Here is a 21,384-nt window from a genome sequence, read left to right as displayed (position 1 = left end):
CAGAGCGGGGCCCAGGCCAACTCTGAGGCCAGGGAGCACGAGGCTGATGCTCCAGGAAGGCCTGAGGCAGCCAGGGGTGCGCTGTGCTGTGATGTGTGTGTGCCCAGTGAGCCTTGCTTGTTTTCAAGGGTCTGTCAGACTTCGGCACCCCTGGATAGGAGCACTGATGTGTGAATAATATAGAGGCTGTGCTTGCACTGCTGCCCCTTTTGGAACATTAACAGGTGCCCCGTCCTGGCTTGTTGGCTTCCCAGGGAGGGTGGCAGGGCACGTTGCTGATTTATGCGCAGACGTGATTTGTTTGCATCGGGTCAGAGCGGGGCTGAGGAAACAGCACTCAGGGCCTTTCCGCCAGCTCTCAGCCAGCTGCCCGCTAACCGCAGCCCATCTGCCTCAAGAATTCACTAGGGTTGAACACCGAAGCCACGGCTGCCTGCAAAGCGCTACGTATGTGACAACCGGCACCGCGCGGGCAGCGGGCGGGGCCCCGGCAGCGCTGACCCCGCCCAGCAGGGGTCTCCCCCCTCCCCAACACACACCGCTCCCATTGGCTGCGGCGCGCGCGTGACACCGCCTCCCCCACAGCCCGCTCCTTCCCTCCCTCCCTGCGGTGCTGGCGGAGCGGGAACGGCGGGGGCGCGAGCGGCGGCGTCAGCGTCAGGTGGGACGGGCGCGGGGCGGGCGCTGCGTTGCCCGGGCGACGGGGCCGGGTCCCGCCATGGGCCGCTGTCAGCGCGATAAGAGCGGGGCGGGCGGCCTCGCGCGGCGGCCGCGGCGAGGCGAGGAGCGGGTAAGGGGGCGGCGGATGACGGCGGCTGCGACCTCGCGGGGCCCGCGTCGCGTTCGGGCGGGGCGGATCGAGGTCCCGGTACGCGGGGCCGGGCGCGTCGTTAACCGGCGCCAGCTCGGCTGCGCGGCGGGAGACGGAAGAGGCGGCTGCGGGCGGAGCTCGCGCTGCCAGGGAAGGGGCCGGGCCGCGGTGGCTCTGCCGATTCTGAGTGCCGCTCCGCGCGGCCGTCCTGACGTGCGGCCTCCGGCTTTGCCGAAAGAAGACGCGGAGCGCTGCCCTGATGTGAGAGCCGCGCGTGCTGCCGTCGGCGTCGGGAAGGCAGTGGTCGCTCGGGTGCGGGCTGCGCGAGGCCGGGGCTCGGGGCCTCCGAGCCGGGCTGTCACCTGTGTGCCCGCTGTAAGCAGCAGGCAGGGGAGCAACGAGAGCTCCTGTGGGTATTCCGCAGTCATGTGAGCCGGCGTGGAGATGTGTGGAGATGCTTCTCTGGGAGGAAGTATTAGTTAACTTTTAGGTGCTACCTAGCGTTCCCAAATGAAACCCTGATCTGCCTCTTAGGTCTTCATAAGCTGAGAGTGGGTGCTGGAGGACAAAATGCTTTGTGTAAGAGAAGCAGGGAAGAAGTCAGGAAGGTGGATTGGCTGTGTGATCGAGTGTGGGAACTGGGAAAGCATCTGGTGTGGGTATAGACAGGAGCTAGGTGAAAGTTGGGACAGGAGGCACCATTGATTGTAGTGCTGCATGAGCCAGTCGGAGCTGTGTGAAAGTATCTGGAGCAAACTTGTCAGTGATGAACAAACCTGTGCTACTGCCAAGGTCGTATTGCTGCCTGTGGGGTGGTGTGATAACCTGTGGCAGAAGCTGTTATGAGATGGTTTTTACTCATGTGTATGCTGGGTAGCGAAGAAGAGATGCCTGCAACACTTAACTGCAGGAAGTATCTGTAGGAGAGGTGAATCTGTTGACATTGGCTGCATTTGCTTGCTTGGCCAGGGGGCAGTTCTGCATGGAGCTTTTATTGGAATGGATCCTTAGGGTGTGAGAAGCTATAAAAGTACGGTGGGTTTCCTCTTTTTTTAACTGTAAGTTGGCAGGCTGTTATCAGCCACGTGAAGATAAAAGTATCCCATTAATTTAGGAAATGTGCAGTATAACGACCCCAAGAGTTTCTGTTGGACACTTAAAATATTCAGTGAATGAAGGACAGGAATGCTTTCGTGCCTTGTCACAGATAAGGAGAAATCAGCCTTTTTGTGCGGTGTTCTGATTTCATTCCTGATCAGGTTTTGGAAAGAGAATCTTGAAAGTTAAAAGCAAATAGCTTTCCTTGCTGTGCTTCTCAAACCAGCATTTAGAAGTGAGAACTCAGGAAGGCACTTGGTTGTTACGTGCTGTATAGAACTTGCAAGGATTTCTTCAGTGGAATTTTTTGTCACCACCTTCCAGCTTTCCCTCTTTCCCCCCCATCAGTGTTTTTATAGTGTACTCAAAGTGCTTTTGTTTTTAAAATGTTGAATTGTAATATTTTCTGTTGGGTCAGTAACCATGTAGTTAGATTTCTTAAATGCTTCTTTTACGTCTTTGTATGGCAACTGCTGAGTCACGGCCTGAACCTCTGATTGATCACCTGAGGTGAGCCATGAGTCAGCCAGAGGAGCACAGGTGAAGGCAATTCACCTGTGCTACCAGAAGGGGTGGAGCCAGGCTCCACCCCTCCTGGACCTATTTAAGAGCTGGCTACCAGAGGGGAAGGATCTCTTCTGGAGATCCTCCTCTTTGATATCTTCTAGTGAGCTCAACCCAAGGGTAAGCTCTTCTACTTATTCTCTTTTGTGATCCTTGTTTGCCTTACTCTTTTGATTATATTGCAATTATAACATCTTGGTTATACAGCTTTGCCTTACTCTTTTGATTATATTGCAATTATAACATCTTGGTTATACAGTCTTCCTTTCTCAGTCCTCTGTAGCCTTTCAGTGCGCCTCGGTTTTGGTTTGTAGGGCAGCTCTAGACAGGGAGAAAAGAGACTGAGAGCACTTGAACAGTAGCAAAAGATCTGATGGGAAATAAAGCACTGAGTATCTAAACATTAGAGAAGAGAAACTGTATGTTCCTACCACTTATTGCAAGTATGTTGCTGCTTTTATTTCACTTTGGTAGTGCTGAGCTTAACTCTAAAAAAATATGAACAAGTGCTTCAGGAAGCTCTTGGTTCTGAGTTTTTTTACTCTCTGTAATTTCCTTAATGGTGCATCCTTATTAATATGCAATTGTACACTCTTTTAGCTTGTGCAGACACTTGAGTTTCCTTTGTATTTGAAGAATTTTGCTGTTATCATGCTGATATTTTTTTGAGATAAAAAACACTGAGATAATACAGCACTTAGAGAATTCTGAACCCAAAATTGGTTCTTACCTTTTGTGGGTAGAAAGGAGCAGAGGGGAAGGGAGGTGGAATGATTATATTGTAAGGGGAGCCTGTTGTGCCAGGAAGCACTTGCTGCCAAAAATGCTCTTACTTGTCCTCAGCAGATGAATTTAACTTGATTGGAGTAAACAGCCATCATGGACATGACCTCGCCAAGGTCTCTCCTGTCCCTCTCCGAGGAGGTTCAGGCTCTGTACACTTCTTAAATGGAGAGCTTCCCTAGCGGAGAGCTGTAGCAGCTGCTGCCCAAGATGTCATTGTTTAATATTGGTAATTGGTTTAGCTTCAATGTGCTCTTCTTTAGGATTTGGGAAGAGTAGTTTGTATTAGTTTATAAGCATTGTTATATGCAAGGAAGGGGAGACTGTATTTGTTTGGGGTCATTTTATACCATCTTTTTCAGCTCAAGAGGATTGTGAGCATCAGTGGTTCTGATGCATCATTGCTTGATGTTATCTAAAGGCCTATGAATCTTCATCAAGTAATTGGACTCATATCATCGGAGCTATCGGCTGCTGTGATACCACTGTTTTGGAGGTGGTGAATCTGTTTTCAAGACCATGTAGAAGAGATCTGGGCACTTGTATTCATTACCATGGCTCTGATTTGTCTGAGCCAGCTGAGCTGTCCCAGCAGCTCCAAAATGCTGCAGGGGAGAGCTGCCTGCTCCCCTTTACTGCCCTCAGCACGGTGATTCAACGCAAAGATAATCTGTCTGGAAAAAGAAATAGTTTTTCACAAACCTGTGGTAGTGAATGCATGCAGAAGAAAGGGAGTGAGCAGCCAGGAGGGGCTGAGCTGCCCTGCTTAGCATCACCCTTGCTGCCACTTTGGGGGGATGGGGGGGGGGAGGGGAGAGGGGCTTCTGCTTTGACTCAGCAGGGCATCTGTGTCAGCTGTTGGTGATTTGGGAGGAACTAATGAAGCAGTTTGGTATGTAGCAGATTTAGATTTTTTCCTTCTCCCTGTTCTGGTTCAGACATTGTGTTTCAGAATGTTTTTCTGTAATGTGTTGAAATCAGTGCATGGGAATGCCTCATCCCCAGATAAAAGTGTGCAGAAATGATACTGACTGCATGAAGGGGAGGGGAAAAAAGAAAGATGCCATGTGCAGTCTTTGTGGAAGAGGGGTTTCTTGCTATAAACTGTTAGCTCTGCATGGCTTATGGTTGCAGCCTGGGGCTGGTTAAAATCCCATTTCCTTAGAAAGTCAGGCTTTGTACTGCTATTAGAGTCTTGTGCGTGATCTTTAAGACAGTGTTTTGTGGATAGGCTGTGCAAATCTAATACTGTGGGTGAGAGCGAAGTAGAACAAGAACTAGCACAATACAGTAGCGTGTGTGTGTTGAAGAAGAGGGAGGTATGTAATGCTGTGCTCCGTGTGCTAGTTCTGTGGTAGTGTTATTTCTTGATCACCTTTCACTGTATCTGGGTACTGCTTCTCTGGCCCATTCTTAGCCCTCTTCCTCCCAGCACCTAACTCACAGCTGCCTGCTGCTGCTGTGGATGTTTTGTGCTGGCCTTGTAGTAGACAAGCACTGCGACAGTTGTCTTCTTTGTTTCTGAGCTTGTGTAGTTTACTGCAGTCTTGTGGGTTTATCTCCCACAGCTGTGTGTAGTACTTTGAGCCTCGTGGAGCAGAGGCTCTCTGGGTTGGTTCCTGGTACGCAGCAAAAGAGCTCATCTGTGCTTGCTGGGAACGTGAGAGGTGCAACAGTGGGGGAGCTGTGTCTGTGCCAGGTGCTTGGTCAACATCCTATAACAATCCCAGTTAATCCTCATGTTTATTCATTCCTTTCCCTCCCTGCACTCACAAGTCAGCTTCTCAACTTCAGTTCAGTGTCACTGCTGCAAGAGAAAGTGCATGCACACAGACACAGAGTACCGAATGCAGGTGGGAGGAGACATCCTGGTTCTTCAGACTTCTGACCGCAGAGGAAAAACCATCCTGCTTTCTGAAGAGAAAATTGGAAGTGGGATGTCAAAATGTAGAAGGGAATCATTTCTGGATAGTGCTGAATGCCAGGCTTTATTTGAAGCATTGAAACTGTTTATTTTGTACAGGCCTATTTCAGCAAATGACCGACTTTGTTAATCCCTCTCCAGTATTGTGGAGGAGATTTGTGTTCTTGAGGGAAATAAATGGCAAAACCACCTGACTAGATCTGTCAACCTTGTACTTAACTGGTTTGGTTCAGCCTTAATGAACTAACCAGGTCAGGAATGGCTAACAGAAATGGCAGTGTGAAGGGATGAACAGTTCTGTCTCTGTTCTGGAACAGAGAGAACTAGGAAGGAAGATATTTAGGATTTAAGGAAATATTCTTAAGTATTTATAACTGTATTGCAGAAATTGATACAAGTCTGACAGCATACTTTTATTGTAACGTTTCAGGAGTTGAAGTATGTATTTTTTGAGTCAGTATTTCAGACACTGAAATAGTCTTAATAAAGAAAAAATGCAAGTCTGTCAACTTCTCTTTTTTTTTTTTTTTTTTAATGAAAGGTGGGAGAGCAAAGCAATGTTAACCTCAAATAGAGGGGAAACTTGGAACTGGTTTTAGAAGCTTCCATTCCTTCAGTTAGGAAGTAATTTTCGTTATTGGAGTCATGTTAAATCCCCAGTTTCAGCAAACATTGCATCTGGTGCTTACCAAAAACACTATTTCACTGTATATGCAGTCTTCATCTGGCACAGTTTGTTTCCCAAACTATTTCATCCACTTAAAATCTTGTGTTCATATATGATAGATGTGTATAGTTTGAAGGGCATCTTGAAGTTGGACTATTTTGTGCTTTCTGGATGGATTTAGGGCTTCCTACAGCGTTTCAAAACTTTCTCCAATATCTGTCTACCTGTTAGTAGGAATAGAGGGAAATTTCACACTTAGGCATTATGTGAGGTTAAGTGTAAGCTGTTTGACTTGCATTTCTATTGGGGAGAAGCTGCCCGAAGTGAGGTTTGATGCAACTCCTTTTGGCTGTAGTTGTCCTGCTGGCTGCCTGCAGGAAGCTCAGTGCAAGAGGGGTCTGCACAGCTGGAACAGACATCTCTGCTGCAGAACCTGAGAGGTGCAGGGTCAGCTTCCCTAAGGCAAGTAAAGCTGCTTGCACTTGAAAAGGAAGCTGGCTTGCTGAGCTTAACTGGAACAAGTGTGTGAAACTCTGAAATACTGTGGGAAATGATGGTGTTTTTTTTTTTTTTTTTCATATCACTGTCAGAATTGCTACATGCTGCTTTGTCTCTTCTTGATTACTGCTAGAAAACATGGATTTCAAAGACCAATTTTTTAAAATCCCAAAAGCAGAATTAGTCTTCTGCATGTTAATGACCTTTAACTCTGATCACGGACCTTCTTGTCTTATTCAACTGCTCTGCATGAGTATCTCAGACATAATGGCCAAGTTTATCTTCTGCACCATACTTTCTAATTTTAATCCTCTACAATGTAGCTTTCAGTTTCAGGAATAGCATATTCTCACTCACACCTCTTCAGCAAGAGTGCCTCAGAACACTGCTAACTCTTTCCTGTTTTTTCTTCCCTCTTTGATCTCGCTGAGTATTGTTGCAATCAGAATGCATCATCTTGCAAATTAGAGAAGGATGTGCGCAGTCTTCCAGATCAAGTTTGAGTAGTATGTTAGATGCTTAAAGTCATTTCCAGGTAGATGCAGTGCGTTCTGCATCACATCCACACCATTTCTCCCAGCTGTGTTGGAGACCATTTGATCTGCCATCCTGCACAATAATGAAGAAGGATCTGTGCAAGGTCAGTTGCATGTTGCACGAGTTGGTCTTGGCTGGCTCTCTGCTGGAAAGGCCCTGAACTTCTGACTTACTTTCTGTGGTACTGGTTTCTTCCCTGCTGCTGTTTACATCTGTGGAATTTAGTCTTTGTCTTCCAAGTCAGTCATCGCCGTGCAACCATGACTGTCAGGACTTGCTCTCTGATCTCTTTTAGGGGTATGCATCATATCTAAAGCTTGGAAGAAGAGGTTGTGTATTACATGCCTTATTTTAAATCAGGTTAAGAATGTAGCAATCTGGGGAGTATTCTGAACGTGCGTTACTTGGGAGCTGTGCAATTTCAGTCTTTTCTGAATGCTTTACTGAAGTTCTTCCTCCTCTGGTTTTCTTTTGAAACAGTATCATGGTCTTCCATACTTTATTTTTCTACATAATTTCTGTCTTGTGTTGGAGTATTTTTCAGTTCTTTTCTTTGGGACCAAGTACTCCTTCCAGATGTTGTCCTTCAGATAAGATCTGGAACACATTCTTGTCTTCTCTACTTGTGCTAACCAGGCTTATCTCTAGCACTTTCATGGTATTACTAACAGCGTGGCGGGATTCCTCTTTGGAACACCTTACTTGCTATCACTGAGACTGTCTTGTTAGTTTTTAACACAGTTAATGTTGCAATGATTACATTTAAAGAGCTTTCACCATGCTTTTTTAAAGGCATGTTTATTCTATCTGCCTGCAGGCACTGGTCTGAAAGATGTAAAATTAAATAACCTGGAATGCACATAGCATGGCTGACAACTCTATTGTAGTTACTGTTTTGGTAATAGAAAACCACAAGCTTAGCATAACTTGTACACAGCATATACTACACATGGTGTTAATGTGTGATTTGTGTGTAGGTAGCTGCTTGGGAACTGGTCTTTCATCAGTGCTGTGTTTATCTTCTAGACGAGTCATGTTTCCTTTTAACTTGATTTCAGCCTTAACAAGAATGTGTGTCCAGGTGTTTCATTTTGGTTGATGACTCAATAAAATTGCACACTGAGTTGAGAAGCTGTCCCAGAACACTTGTGCAGTGTGCAGCTAAGCAGAGGGACGCTTTCCTATATACAGTTACAGTGACATTCTTTTCAAACTCAATAGAGGGAAACTGTGGGGAATCTGCTAGCTTGTAAAGGGGATACAGATCTTCATAGCTCAAGGTGGAGCCTGCTGAGTTGCTGAAAGTCAGCAAGAAAAGCCTTCCTAACACTGTGCACCAAATTTGACTCGGGTGCCTTTTTAGCACAAAGTCAGTATAGGATTGCTCTGCTTCATTATGACAGCTTGCATTGCCCATTATTACAAGAAAAACTACTTTAATCTTTAAGAACTCTTAATCTCATCCACTATTTCTTCGAAGTAATGGTTGTGTCTATCAAGTAGGTGTTTATATGTGGAAAGTTCAAGACTAAGATATTAAAACATGACAGTCTTCTGCCAACAGATTTCCCCTTTCTTACATGATGATCTACAAACAGAGTAGAGAGTTGGCACTTAATTTTAGTCCCCAGGATAATACTTCTGAAAAGGTAAATATTAAGTCCAGGAAGAATTTGCAGGTGCCACATGTCTCAAGTTTAACATTTGCTTATTAAACCTCTTGAAACTGCAGCAATATAATATACTTTTTTTGTACAATTTCTGTCCTGTGTTGATTGCTTCACAGTCAAATTGGAAAAGCTGTTGTAGTCTAAGTTAAACGTTGGAAAAGTTGTGTTTTTGCTGCTGTGGACACTTCTGTAGCCTGTGGTGCACCAAAAACCGCATCAGAATTCACTGGATTGGTGTTAATAAGGTGTTCTTAAAACGTCCTCCTTCCTGACAAAGTAGGATAGCTAACTTAAGGTACTGCATGAAATTATGCTAAGGATTTGATGGAAAACATGGGGAACCGTTGCCTGTGTCATTAATGAAGTACTTAGCATAAGGGTGGGCCAGAAGGCATTAGATGGCAGATATGATGCTGGAGAGAACAACTGACACTCAAGAGGAACTAGACAAGTCTTTGTTAGCCCTGCAAGGTTTGAATAACATGAAGCTTGTCCTCTACTGTACACTTGTACAGACTCTACTTTGTGTTCTCACCTTGAGCTACAGCCCTAGTGATTTAAGGCCATCACTGAAATCTTCAGTCTGTCCTGGAGTTTCATCATGATAGACAGAAATAATTCTTACTTTATGATGAGGGGCCTGAAGCATCTCCCACATGAGGAAAGGTTGAGAGACCTGGGACTGTTCAGCCTGGAAAAGAGAAGTCTGTGAAGGGATCTTATCAATGTGCTTAAATACCTAATGAGTGAGAGTCAAGTGGATGGAGCCAGGCTCTTCTCAGCTGTGCCCAAAGACTGGTCAAGGGGCAGTGGGCACAAAGCGCAACACAGGAAGTTCCATACAAACATGAAGAACAGTTCCTTTACTGTGAGGGTGACGGAGCACTGGAACAGATTGCCCAGAGAGGTTGTGGAGTCTCCTTTTCTGGAGATCCCATTTTCCTGTTTCAGAGTTTCTAATACGTAACAAAAGATATACATTAATATATGTTTATCTGTTATAGTACATCTTTGATTTGTCATTGGTTCAGAGATGCTGTTACTAACTATTATGCTGGAGATGAGAGATTCTGGAAGGAGTCTTGGGCAGAGCACAAAGTCGGAGTATATCACAGGAACTACATTATACTTTTCAAACATGGCCAGCTTTATTTTCAGAAGTAATTTTGCCGGAGTTTAATCTGGAACTTAGTGCTCAAAAGAATTACACTTCAGTGTCATTTCCCTTTCTGAATAAGCATGCCCAAAAAAACCACTGAATGATAAAAATACATAGCAAAAGATGACTTGGAGATGAGGAAAGATGTTCTTGGTTTGTTTTTCTTTAGTTCTTTACTTTGTGTGATGTGATGCAGGTCTGGATCTCCATCAGATGAATGACACTTCTGAAAATGAGAGGTTGAGTTGCCTGAATGTCTCATGTCATCTTGTGCATCTCTGGGTGCCTGTAGCCTTAGGTGTGTTTGCTAATGGAGGTCTGCTGGCTTGTTTATACCTATGTGATGGATATTTTGGAAAGTGCCTTTTTCCTTAATGTGACTGGATTTAGCACAGCATTTGTCTGACTTGGAACAGGAATTGCTAGCTTAGGAAGCACTGTGACATGGGTAGCTGGCTGTACACCATATTAAAGGAAGCATTTTTATTTAAGGTCTGTTTTTTTTGTTGTGGAGTGCTTTTTTTTGTTTGTTTGTTTTTAGGAAATACAGATGGTGCAATTCCCTGAACTGTAAGATAACATGCTTTCGTATCCACTTTGTGGTAGAAATCTCTTAATCCCAGGTTGTATAAATATTGAGCTTCACTGATTAAAGTTTTAATTGTTAGGCAGTGGGACATAAGCAGGCTGCATGTTTGCAGGAGACCTAAGGTGCTTATAGAAGCAGATACTTCTGTCTTGTGGTTTGTAAGACAAGCATCCCACTGATGTGAGAAAGGAGCTGAGTAATTTCTGATTTTGTGTGATTGTAGCATTAGTGAGATGGTATGTACACAAACAACTTGTATATGCAACAGTGCTATTGCTCTGAAGATCTCAACATATTTAATAGTGGTTATTAAAGTAATACTTGTTTACTGTAGTGGGAGCTTGGCATGTTTCCCTGGTGAGTGAAAAACACAGTGCATGCATTACTTTTCCAAAGGTAGTGAGCGTTCTTACTCATTTCTGTTAGTGACCTAGTGGATTGCCCAGGAGACTGGAAGCTGGTTAGTGAGGTCCTTAATGAAACAAGACTATGTCAGACATTGGAAAAAGTAAAATAAAACTCATGTCTCCCTGTAGTCTTAAGAAAAATTCTGTATCCTCATTTTAAACTAAGATGGGAGCTTTAGGTAAGATATTAGGAGGAAGTTTTTCACCCAGAGGGTGGTGACACACTGGAACAGGTTGCCCAAGGAGGCTGTGGATGCCCCAACCCTTGGAGGCATTCAAGGCCAGGCTGGATGGGGTTCTGGGCAGCCTGGTCTGCTGGTTGGTGACCCTGCACCATTGTGCACGGGGTTGAAACTCGATGATCACTGTGGTCCTTTTCAACCCAGACCATTCTGTGATTCTATCCTAAGAAGCAGCTTTTCATGTAAGGTTAATGGTTGATACAGCACTGTCTTCATAGGCTGTCTGCTCATGGGACCACAGGTAATTAATGAATGACAGCAAAGAATAGAGCAGAAAATGGTTAGAAATAAAGTAATTAAGAGGGCTTTTGCAGAGCGAGAGCGTTGTCTGATTTATCTGCTTTGAGAATGAACTGAAGTGTCTTGTTTTTACTTGTTTGCTCTTGTTTTTGAGTATCAGTACTGTTGGATGGTTAGCAAATGTTCGCTACCTGTTTTTAAGCTATGCTTTTGGCTGAATTCCTTGTGTTTTTTACAAACCAGGTATCAAAGCCTCTCAAGTTTTCTGTTGATGCTCTGCTTGAATTGCAGGTGCTGTTTTCTGAAAGTGTTGTGTTGTTCGTGCTGCTTAACACCTTGACAGGGTCAGCTGGTATTTGTTTCTAGTCTGCGTCAAGTTTTGAATGATGTCAAAAGGGCAGAAAAGGAAGAATGCTAATTTCTGCAGTGCATTTGCTTCGGGTTTTACTTGTTTCTTCACCAAGGAGTCAAATGTGATGTCTGGTGGTGTCTAGATAAACAATTTCTAGGGTGAACTTGGCAGTCTGTAAGAGTTGCAAAAGCCTATTGTGGAGTGACTGTCGGTGATGTGCTGCTGCTCTTCATCATGTCTGTTGTCCTTTGCTAACGGAAGCCAGAGCTTACACTGAGGGTGTAATGCCAAAGGAAATGAGATGAAAATCATTAATTAAGTTAATGTTATCGTATAAATGTCAGTCATTGATGAGGTCGTGAGCGTATTCCACAACCTGTAAATGTGAAGTATAAGCAGTGGGACTGGAACAAGCATTCACTACATGGAATGAATGCTCTATAATGTAAACGTAGCATTGACTAGCCAGTGATGGCTTTATTTCCATGTTCTTTATTACAAAGAATGAGAAAAACAGCTACAGATTGGCATCAGAAATAGCTGCTGTACAATAGCTTATCTAGATAATGTTTTTCCCGAGTGTTGATTTTAATTCCTTCTGACATGTAACCCCACTGTACTCTGTACTCAAAGAACTCACAGCCGTGCCTTTGTGTAAGGTTTGGGCAGCGTTGGTCTCTTATCTGGGACAGAGTGCTGAGGAGGGTAAAAAAATGGCTGGCTTCGTGTGCCAGACACTCTACTCTTGTTTGCGTGGTCGGTGTTATAACTTCTCCAAAGATTGTTCTTCTTCTTATAAACATGGCTAATGCTCCTTCAGTGCAGTATACAGCCGGGTTATACCACATATAAACTTGCATTTGAAGATAACAGTGATTGAAGATAACATATTTTATTGAAGATAACGATGGGCTACAGGAAAGTGGTTCCTGCCTGTCTTACACCTGCTACATCTGTCTACACCTGCTTGATGTGTACATCTTCTGTTTTACTCAGACACTGTAGCCTGACAGTGCAGCTATATGAGTAGCCCTTGGCATGGTCATTTTGGGCTGACCTTTACCAGCCTGTGATTGGGAAGAATTTGACATCTACCTCATAACATGTAGAGGAGATTTCAGTAGTTTATTACTTCTTGTTTTTTTGCTAGTTCTGTGGAATTAATAGTGAAAAAAGACCTGTTAGAGCTCTAATTTCATCTAGAGACCAGCACCAAACTTTGTGTCACTTCCAACTCCTTCTGTGGCTGTTGGACAGCAGTTAGGAAATGTAATTATTTGAAATAATATTATGGCATCTTGACCCAATTTGGCTTAGTGTATAATTTTATTATAATATTGCTATAATTCTTTGATAATTAGTGTTTTTATTACGTTACTGGTCTTCCCAGATCTTTCTGGGCAGTGTGTTGCTGAAAAGATAACCAAGTACAAGGCAAAATTCACACAGTAATAGCTCTGGCCACGAGTTCCTTCATTTTTTGTCATTCCCTCACATTGCATTGATGCCAGAGATAACACTATCTGATCTGTAGCACTGTATGAAATGTGTATGCTCATGACCCAGTATTCAACACTGAACAATTGGTCTCGAGTTCCACTGTGGTCTAAATTATTTAAGGAATGCTTTTGCTATTTTCTTTCAAAGATGTAAAGCCCACCAAAGTACAAAGCATTCCTATACTTAAAAATGCTCAAAGTGATGAGCAACTTCATGAAAATAGAATGAAGTCAGTAGAAACCACAAGTTTCAATTGCAGGTAAGTTGATCCGTACCATGACAGTAAATGGAAAATGCAGCCCTTGAGAGCTGGTACAGAAAGGCTCTTGAGGGCAGAAGTGATAGGGATTGAGTTGAGGATGGTGTGAAGATGGATGTGAGATTACGTGTGAATGTCGGGTCATTCACAGCATAAGCGATTTGTTTGCTTTGATGCTTGTGAATTTATTTTCTCAGAAGTGGATATTATTTTAGAGGTGGTTTTTATGAAATGCAATCTTCATATTGTAGGAGGTGAAATGGAATGTAGGGATGTGCTTTATTTCAGGACTAGCAATAGCAAGTCCTGACACATTGTGTCTTCTAGAACTGTAATATTCTCATTACATTTGTGCATGGCAGTGCTGAACTGAGATTCTGGTAGGCTTCTTGCTGGTCTCCTATGGCCTAGTTCCTGTCACTTATTTTGGGTTACGTTTTCCTCTGATGTGTGTTCTCTGAAGTTCAAATCCAGGTGAAGACACTTTACCTCAGTCCTGGTGTTTTGCACAGCATCTATTTCCATATTTCCAGGCATCATAGCAATTAAGGATATGTCATTTTAAGCAAACAAAAAATACTGTAGCACAGTAGTCCCTACCTAAAGCAAATTAGGTGACATGCTTTCTGAGTAAGAGGAAATGCCATGCCACGTGGGTGCAGTGTCAGTGTGCCGCTGTCTGCAGAAGAAGGGGAAGGTGACAAGCAGGCTGGAACAATGAGCATCCTTTAAGACAGGATGAGCAATGAGGTTAAGTCTGAAGCTGCATTTCCAAAGATGTGTGTGCAGTGAGTCTGTTTAGGCAGTGACATGACAAGGAGGAATGGTTTGAAACTAAAGGAGGAGTGCTCTAGGTTAGATGTTGGGGGAATGTTTTTTGGAGAGAGTGGGACAGGCTGCCCAGAGAGCCCGTGGTTGCCCCTTTCCTGGAAGTGTTCAAGGCCAGGTTGGATGTGGCCCTGGGCAGCCTCATCTAGTATTAAATGTAGAGGTTGGTGGCCCTGCCTGTGGCAGAGACTTAGAGTTCTGTAATCCTTCAGGTCCTTTCAACCCAAGGCATTCTGTGATTCTTAACTGAAGGGAGAGAAATAGGTACAAGTGAGAAGCAGCTAGCACTTGTTCCAACAAATCCATCTAAACAATAGTACTTTGTTATCTGGCCTGGTAGCCATAAATTTTCTGTGACGTAGAATGAAGGTATCTTATTTCCTTACCAATTACATATGAACTTTGCGCATTAAGAAAGCATACTTGACATCTTTTTGCAATTAGAATTAATAAAATAGTGCTTTTTCTTACTAGTGGTGTTGAGAATGCACCCTTGTGGTAGAGCATTGCCAATTTGTTAATCCTTGGAACAGTGCACACAGTGTGGGAAGTCTGGAGACTGAGGTTTCTGAAACACAGTGAACAGTATAGCCTTCACATCTTTCAGTAAAGTCTACTGCAAGTGTAAAATCTGTGAGTTGCTCATGGCATTCAGTTGGGATGAGTTGTGGATGTTGGCTGTAAGGATAAGCTGATGTTCTGCAAGGCTCTAGTTGAAATGTGTTGCTCCAAGCACTCAAAGGGGAGCCCATTACAAAGAAACCCATAGAAGTCTTTCACCCAGTGTTCATACTCTGCTGCAGTTGTAAGACCAATCTGACCAAGTTTTTCCTTTAATTCCTCTGAGTGCTGCACTCATAAATTTATCCTTTTCCTTTTTTGGTTTACTATCCTCATCTCTTTTTTTTTTTTTTTCTACCCACAATTCTGAACGTGTCTTTTGAACGCTGACCTAGAGACCTTTGTAGCTGAATGATTTGGTTAGAACCTTCACATTTCTACTGCTAACAAATGCCTTTCTGACTCTTAACCCCTCCAGATAACAGGATTTTGATGTTTATATCAGCTTGCAGCTGGAGTGCCTCAGTTTGTGAAGACTGGAATAAGTGCATGTTTGGGCAGTTTGTATGCGTACGTGTGTGTGCTAGCAGGTGCTACTTCTGAGAAGTGTAAAGCTTTGCTAAAAACTGGATTCAGTTATGTATATGTATGAAAAGGTTAACTATGAAGGAGGCAGATAAGAAGTTCAGGTACCATAGAATGGCAAAATAATTAGCCCTTGAACAAGACTTGGGAACAGTAGCAGCACATGTTGAGAGACTTTAGTAATAAACACTGCCTCTGTAGTTACTGGTATCTCTTTTAGAAGACAGCAGAGAAAATATTTGACCAGTCAGAGGAAACCATACTCTAATGAGCTTTAAGTATATTCAAGGAGCTTTTCAGTCTTGCTGAAGTAAAACTATTTAAGAAAGATTATTTTTTTTTCCATAGGCTGAATCCACTCTGAAGATGTGTGGAGGAAGCCTACTAACCAGAAACTCCAAGTTCTCAAATAGAAAAAATTAAGTCCTTTGACAGCTTAGCTTACAGCTAGGAATGCTGCATGTTGGGGCTGTACAAATGCTTGTTCTCTGTAACAGTAATTTTCCCTGCATCGTTGTGGAGATGATATTTGCCCTTCACACAGAGTTCACAGAAACAAGGCTGCTGTACTTGTTGTGTTGACACATTTACTTGTTCCATTTGCTTGGGGTAATGGACTTGGTATTTTTAGTCCTTCCGGAGTGAATTAGGAGATTCTCCCTCTTGGTCTTTTCTTCACTACTAATTAGAGCTCAAAACTTGGGAAGTGTAAGGGATGCCATGGAACACTGATTTGTTGCATGTTTGGATCCTCTGTTAGTACTGGAGTGGGTTAGAGGCATGAGAGGGAGAAGAGAACTCAGTACTGCTTCAGTGTGCTCTCTGGAGGCAGAGCAAAGCAGGCATGATACTGTTCCTTTCCAATTTTATTAATTACAGCTTCCCAAGTGCTTAAAGTGATAAAGGTTGGTTGTTTGCCAGGGTAAAACAAAGGGACAGGACTGAAGCGCAGTCAGGTGCTGATGCAAATGTGTAATTTAGTTTCTCCTAATATCCTTTGCTTGTCCCAGACCTGCAGGTGCATGAAGCATTATATATGCAGGTAGTCAGCGCTGAAGAACTTGTGTTTTTTCTAAAAGGAAATGTTGAAACTTGCATACCTCATTCATCTTACATTTTAAAAACTAGTTAACTCTATTATGTTGACTTACCATGTATGCACCAGGTACTTCCTCTGTAATAGGATTTTGTGGGCAGAGTCATAAAAAAAAAAAAAAAAAAAAAGATAACTTGAAAGGTCAAAATACCTCAAGGAGCTTCAGATAGCTATCACAGAATGAATTGTTTTAAAAACTGCATATTAAACATCATGCATTTTCACTTTTTTAAACAGGTGAACTGGGAGTGACGTTTCCTAGGTGTATCTCCTTTTCCTTCCAGTTAGAAGCTAAATGTATTAAGCTGGCAAAGTAATTCTGGTAAGAGTCTTTCTGATACTTCAGAGAATGTCATTATATGTGAAGTAGTCAGCCTTGCCACTAAAAGGAGCTTTTTCACCATCAGCACTAACAAACTTGTTCTTTCCTACAGCTGTTTTTTTCAACCTAAAGCCTGTATGTAGATGCTATCTGATCATGCTGTACTAATCCATTTGTTATTTCTATGACCTCAGGCCATTTGGCTCTCATCTTGGATGCTCTGGGCTTGGACACAATGAAAGTGTTTTGAGTTTCAAAGATTTCAGATGAGTTGCTTATTCAGGAATAAAAGAAGTTAAACGTGCTGTAGTATTCATTAATGAGTTTTCTGTGGATTAAATATTGGTTCTGTTCTGCCTTTACCAGTGACTCCCTTGATCAGTTTTCTTACAGCTGCCTCTCGCATTTCTTTTGGCTTCATGTTTTTTGAACTTCTCAGCATGTGCTAGTGTTGACTGATGAGAACATTTGTCATATAAGAGAACCTTAAACATTACTTAGTAATAGTGAATATACAAAGTGTATGAGTGCCTTGTGTGTATTATCTAAAATAAAATTAGTTTGGGGTCAGTAGCAATGCTTTCAATGTTTTTTCCTGGACATGTGCATCAGAATAAATGTCTCGAATTAAGTACATGATAGTGACTGCCACCCATTCAGTTAATCTTATTTTGAAGGGAAGTGCTTGGGGGGAGAGGAGGGAGAATAAATTAAAAGTATTATATTTACAGAAATCCAATTTTATCTCCATTCCTTGTGTTTTTTTTATCCCTTGAAATAATCAGTATAATGTTGGAATACTCAACACTGAATGCATTCAGCTGAAATATTTGACTGCATTTCCTGCGCAGTGCTGTTTAATTACTACCTTTGCTGTCTTTCAGCAGATAAAGATTGAAGATCACATCTAGATTTAAGAATGAAATCATTAACTTTCATGTTTGCAATGTGAAGGACTGCTGTGTGTCCTAGACTTACCTAATAGGTTTATAAAATGAACGTTTGGGATCACTGGCTGAAAGTCTCACTGTAATAAGCTTATCTTTCCTGTTCCCTTCCATCATATGTTAGTATGTTGATTCCTCAGTCCTACACATCCTCCATGTTTCAGAGAGGAGGTAGTTGGAAGGAATGACTTTCTTTCCCTCTCTTTTTTTTTTTTCCCTTAAGAAATGTATTTTCTGGTGAATTTACTTTCCATGCTTTCTGCTTACAGCTCAGACATGAGCAGTGCCAGTAACTCACTGGCACGGGAGTTCTTGACAGATGTCAACAGACTGTGCAATGCAGTGGTCCAGAGGGCAGAAGCCAAGGAAGATGAAGAGGAAGAAACTCATATGGCTGCCCTGGGACAGTACTTAGTTCAAGGCCGTGGGTTTATTTTGCTTACCACACTCAACTCTAATATTGATCAGGTAATAGTTTTTCTTACCTGGATATAAGCTTTTCTTTTTTGTGCTGAGCCTTGACTGTTGTGTTCTGTCCTTCTGCTAGCACAAAAAAAGAAAAAAATAGCTAACTATATACCTGTTTGCCAGCTGATGCTGTTAGCTATTAAACTTCCGTCTGGTTAAGCTGTGTGAATCTTGAATTCGGCAGCTGGGTAGAAAGGCAGTAGGGTAGAATTTTTGAGAGAAATTAGTCTGCTTGCTTAAGCTGTTAAACTAGCATTTGTTACTTTAAAGCAATAAAGTCAAAATGTACACCTTTCCAATTTGTTGAAAAAGCATACATCTGTCAACAAAACACACTTCACAGGAAGATAAATTCTGTGAGTGGCTTTTTCTCACTAGTTGTGATGTGAATGGGAGATGGATATTTGAGTTTGTTCTATGTCGTGGTGGAGCTGTAGTGTTTAAGAAAAAGTACATATTTCAGTTCTTCTAATTACCATCATACATGGAATCCCATCCATTTTTGGCAGTGTTATTTCTAGAAAAGGTTCCAAAACTTTAAGACCTTTCAGTAAACTGGGGTTGAAATGTATTTACTTTGTTCTTTCAATTTTTATTTTAATTTGTTGTGCAATTTACTAGAGCTCTCCATCCCATAATGGAAAAGATAAAAGAAATACAAGTCAACTTGTGAAACCACATGTAATTGAAATTTCATTATCAGCCTAATAATTTGTAGTGAGGTTCTTGATGGTTATGATGCATTTCTGGTTCAATCTTTTGAATGTGCAGACCTAATTTTTATATGCTGGTTTTATTCAAAGGCTGAGAGGAAGTAGGGTGTTTTTTTTTTTTTTTTTTAAATGAATGAGCAGGTGACATATCAGTGATATAAGTAATGATAAGGTGATCTTTGAACCAAGCCAGGTGGAATAACTGGCATGAAGAAATGTGTTCATGTGTACAAAAGTAGAGTCATTATTCAATGGTTCTTGCTTGAGTTGGAAGAGACCCTTAATGATGTTCTAGTCCAACTCCCCCCCAATGAACAGGGTCGCGTACAGCGAGGTCAGGTTGCTCAGAGCCTGGTCCAGTCTGATCTTGAATGTCTCCAGGGACAGGGCTTCTGCCACCTCTCTGCACAAAAAGAAGCTGATGCTGCTTTGTCATCCATAATCAGTTTTGCTTACTTTCACTGAGTCATTTGGCTCAGTATCTTAATTTCTTAAAAGTTTAGTAAGAAACATGCACAGAATACTTAAATATTTCAAGTGTATTATCTCTAAGTAGGTGGCTTGTGGAGTTAACAGTAGGTTTTTCACTTTATTCTACCTCTTAACATTTGCAAATGCCTTTTTAAGGAATCTGAATCTCAAATCTCAGTAGATAAGAGTCTGTGCAAACATTTCAAGGCACTCTAAATTCTGATCTTCAGTTAAAAGCAAGTTGTGTAAGCTTCTTAACATAATGTTGCAGCTTCTTACCAAAATTGTTGCTTATCTTCACACACCTTAATTTATTTGCTATCTTGAATTTTTGGGAAAAGTTGTTGCTTCAGCTGCATGTCACTGAATGATGTCAGCTACAAAAATGCTCAGGTCAGGTTTTTGTGGTTCTGGATTGGGGGTTGGTGATAGAATTTCTTGGTTGTTTTTTTTGTTTGTTTTTAGCACTGAAACCATACTGACAGTGATGTATAGCAACCAGTAAATTGTTGGGATTTTCCACCTTCTTATATTATTTGCTTTCAACTTCCTGGTTTTCTTATGTGGTGGGTGAGGAATTTGTTCAACAAAAAGGATTTGAAGAGATTTTTATATGAAGAGTTGAAAAAGTTTAATAAATACTTCAAAAACTTTCTGATTGGCTCCAGTTAATGATTATAGCATTCTTTGCAATTAGGTTGTCTTTCCAGTTCTGCATAGAACAGCAAGAAGACACAGGAAACTGAATGTTTATAGCTTATTAAAACAAGTTGGAGAATTCATCTATTTGAGGGGGGGGGGGGAAAGCTACAAAAGATTGTTTATTTTTTCTTCTGAACACAGGAGCTGACATGTCGGGAGGAGCTTCTGACCCTCCTTCTGTCACTTCTGCCACTGGTCTGGAAAATCCCTGTCCAAGAAGAAAAAGCAGTGGGTAAGATTTATTATTTACAGTATTAAGGATCTAGAAAATGCCATGCATTGTATTTGTATTCTAGTATTGCCAGCTAAAGAACAGAAATCCATTATGTCTGTGTCCGTTGTCCATGGCCTCTTTGTAGAATTACCACTTTCATTCTATACTAAGAAACTAAACTTAAAAACACCAGTGCTCTAAAACATACAAGGAAAATTGTCCAGAGAAGGCTAAGGCTCTTGGTTTATGTACAAGATGATGCTCACATTACTGTGTATCTGGACTGTGTGATGAGATCAATTTTTGTTGTTAGTGGGTTGGTTTTTTGCTTTTCGGGTGATACAGGAAAGACTGGAAAGGAGTTTGAAAGTGCATGATTTTGTAATATGAAGTGTTTCATGGTGGGTAGGAGGAGGAAAGACTTATGGTTAATTAAAAAAAAAATCCACAACAGGATGCTTTAGACTGGTCAGAGATGGAGTGAGACTTTTTCTTCTGAAATGAAAGAAATGATAGAAGAGAGACTTAAAAGCTAAACAGGTAACAGTGTGTGAAAGTGGAATGAATATCACAGATGTAGGCCTTGAAAATGAAATGATACTGGATGAATATGAACAGGATCAGAGTGCATCTTGGATGTTCTGTGCAAGGAAAAACTGATGTATGAACAGAAAAACTAAATCACAAGGATTCAATTGCCGAAAAAGTTGTTTAAATCAAAGGAGTGGAAGGTATGATAGAAAATCAAGAGATTAAAGAGGTGATACAAGATAAACTGTGCAAGAAGTGAACTATGAAGTGATGACAGCTTTTTTGGGGGAGGGGGAGCTTCTGTGTTTTTCTTTATTAGAAGATAAAACAGAGGATGAAACAAGTTACTTGTATGTTTGAAAGAATTCTGAAGGATTTCCACTTGAAGCTTTCCCAGTGTTCTTTGCCATTTTAAAGCCCTGTAAATGTTGTTAATGTTTGGAGTTGTGTGGCCTTTAGAATGCCAGTTTCATAATACTTTATGTAAACAACTACCCTGCTTGCATCTTTCTTCCATGCTCCCTGGAAGCATGATTGAATTAAATATTTTGGCCCTATGATAGCCTAGTGACTTTTCCAATGTTAGTTTAAAATGCTGCTGTTTAGACAGGTTTTAAGATGTGCTGGTTTTACACTTTGCATAATG

At 41.9% G+C, this 21,384-nt stretch overlaps 1 protein-coding gene across 2 annotated transcripts in view; it reads left to right on the top strand.

Annotated features, from left to right (window-relative positions):
* Positions 1-1,015: 1,015 nt before the first annotated feature.
* LYST (lysosomal trafficking regulator) overlaps positions 1,016-21,384 on the top strand; it is a 77,666-nt gene continuing 57,297 nt past the window's right edge. The window contains exons 1-4 of one of the 2 annotated variants that reach the window (XM_042880456.1): positions 1,016-1,072; positions 16,608-16,692; positions 17,909-18,107; positions 20,135-20,225. In XM_042880456.1, the coding sequence (XP_042736390.1) occupies positions 17,916-18,107; positions 20,135-20,225 (283 nt within the window). In that variant the 5' untranslated portion in view covers positions 1,016-1,072; positions 16,608-16,692; positions 17,909-17,915. Of the gene's footprint in view, positions 1,073-16,607; positions 16,693-17,908; positions 18,108-20,134; positions 20,226-21,384 lie in introns of those variants that run through there. The other variant, XM_042880466.1, reaches the window with a different exon arrangement.

Source organism: Lagopus leucura, unplaced genomic scaffold (assembly GCF_019238085.1).
Source record: "Lagopus leucura isolate 7727_CA_CO unplaced genomic scaffold, USGS_WTPT01 Super-Scaffold_73, whole genome shotgun sequence".
Classification (NCBI taxonomy): domain Eukaryota; kingdom Metazoa; phylum Chordata; class Aves; order Galliformes; family Phasianidae; genus Lagopus; species Lagopus leucura.
This window is presented reverse-complemented; position numbering and strand designations above follow the sequence as displayed.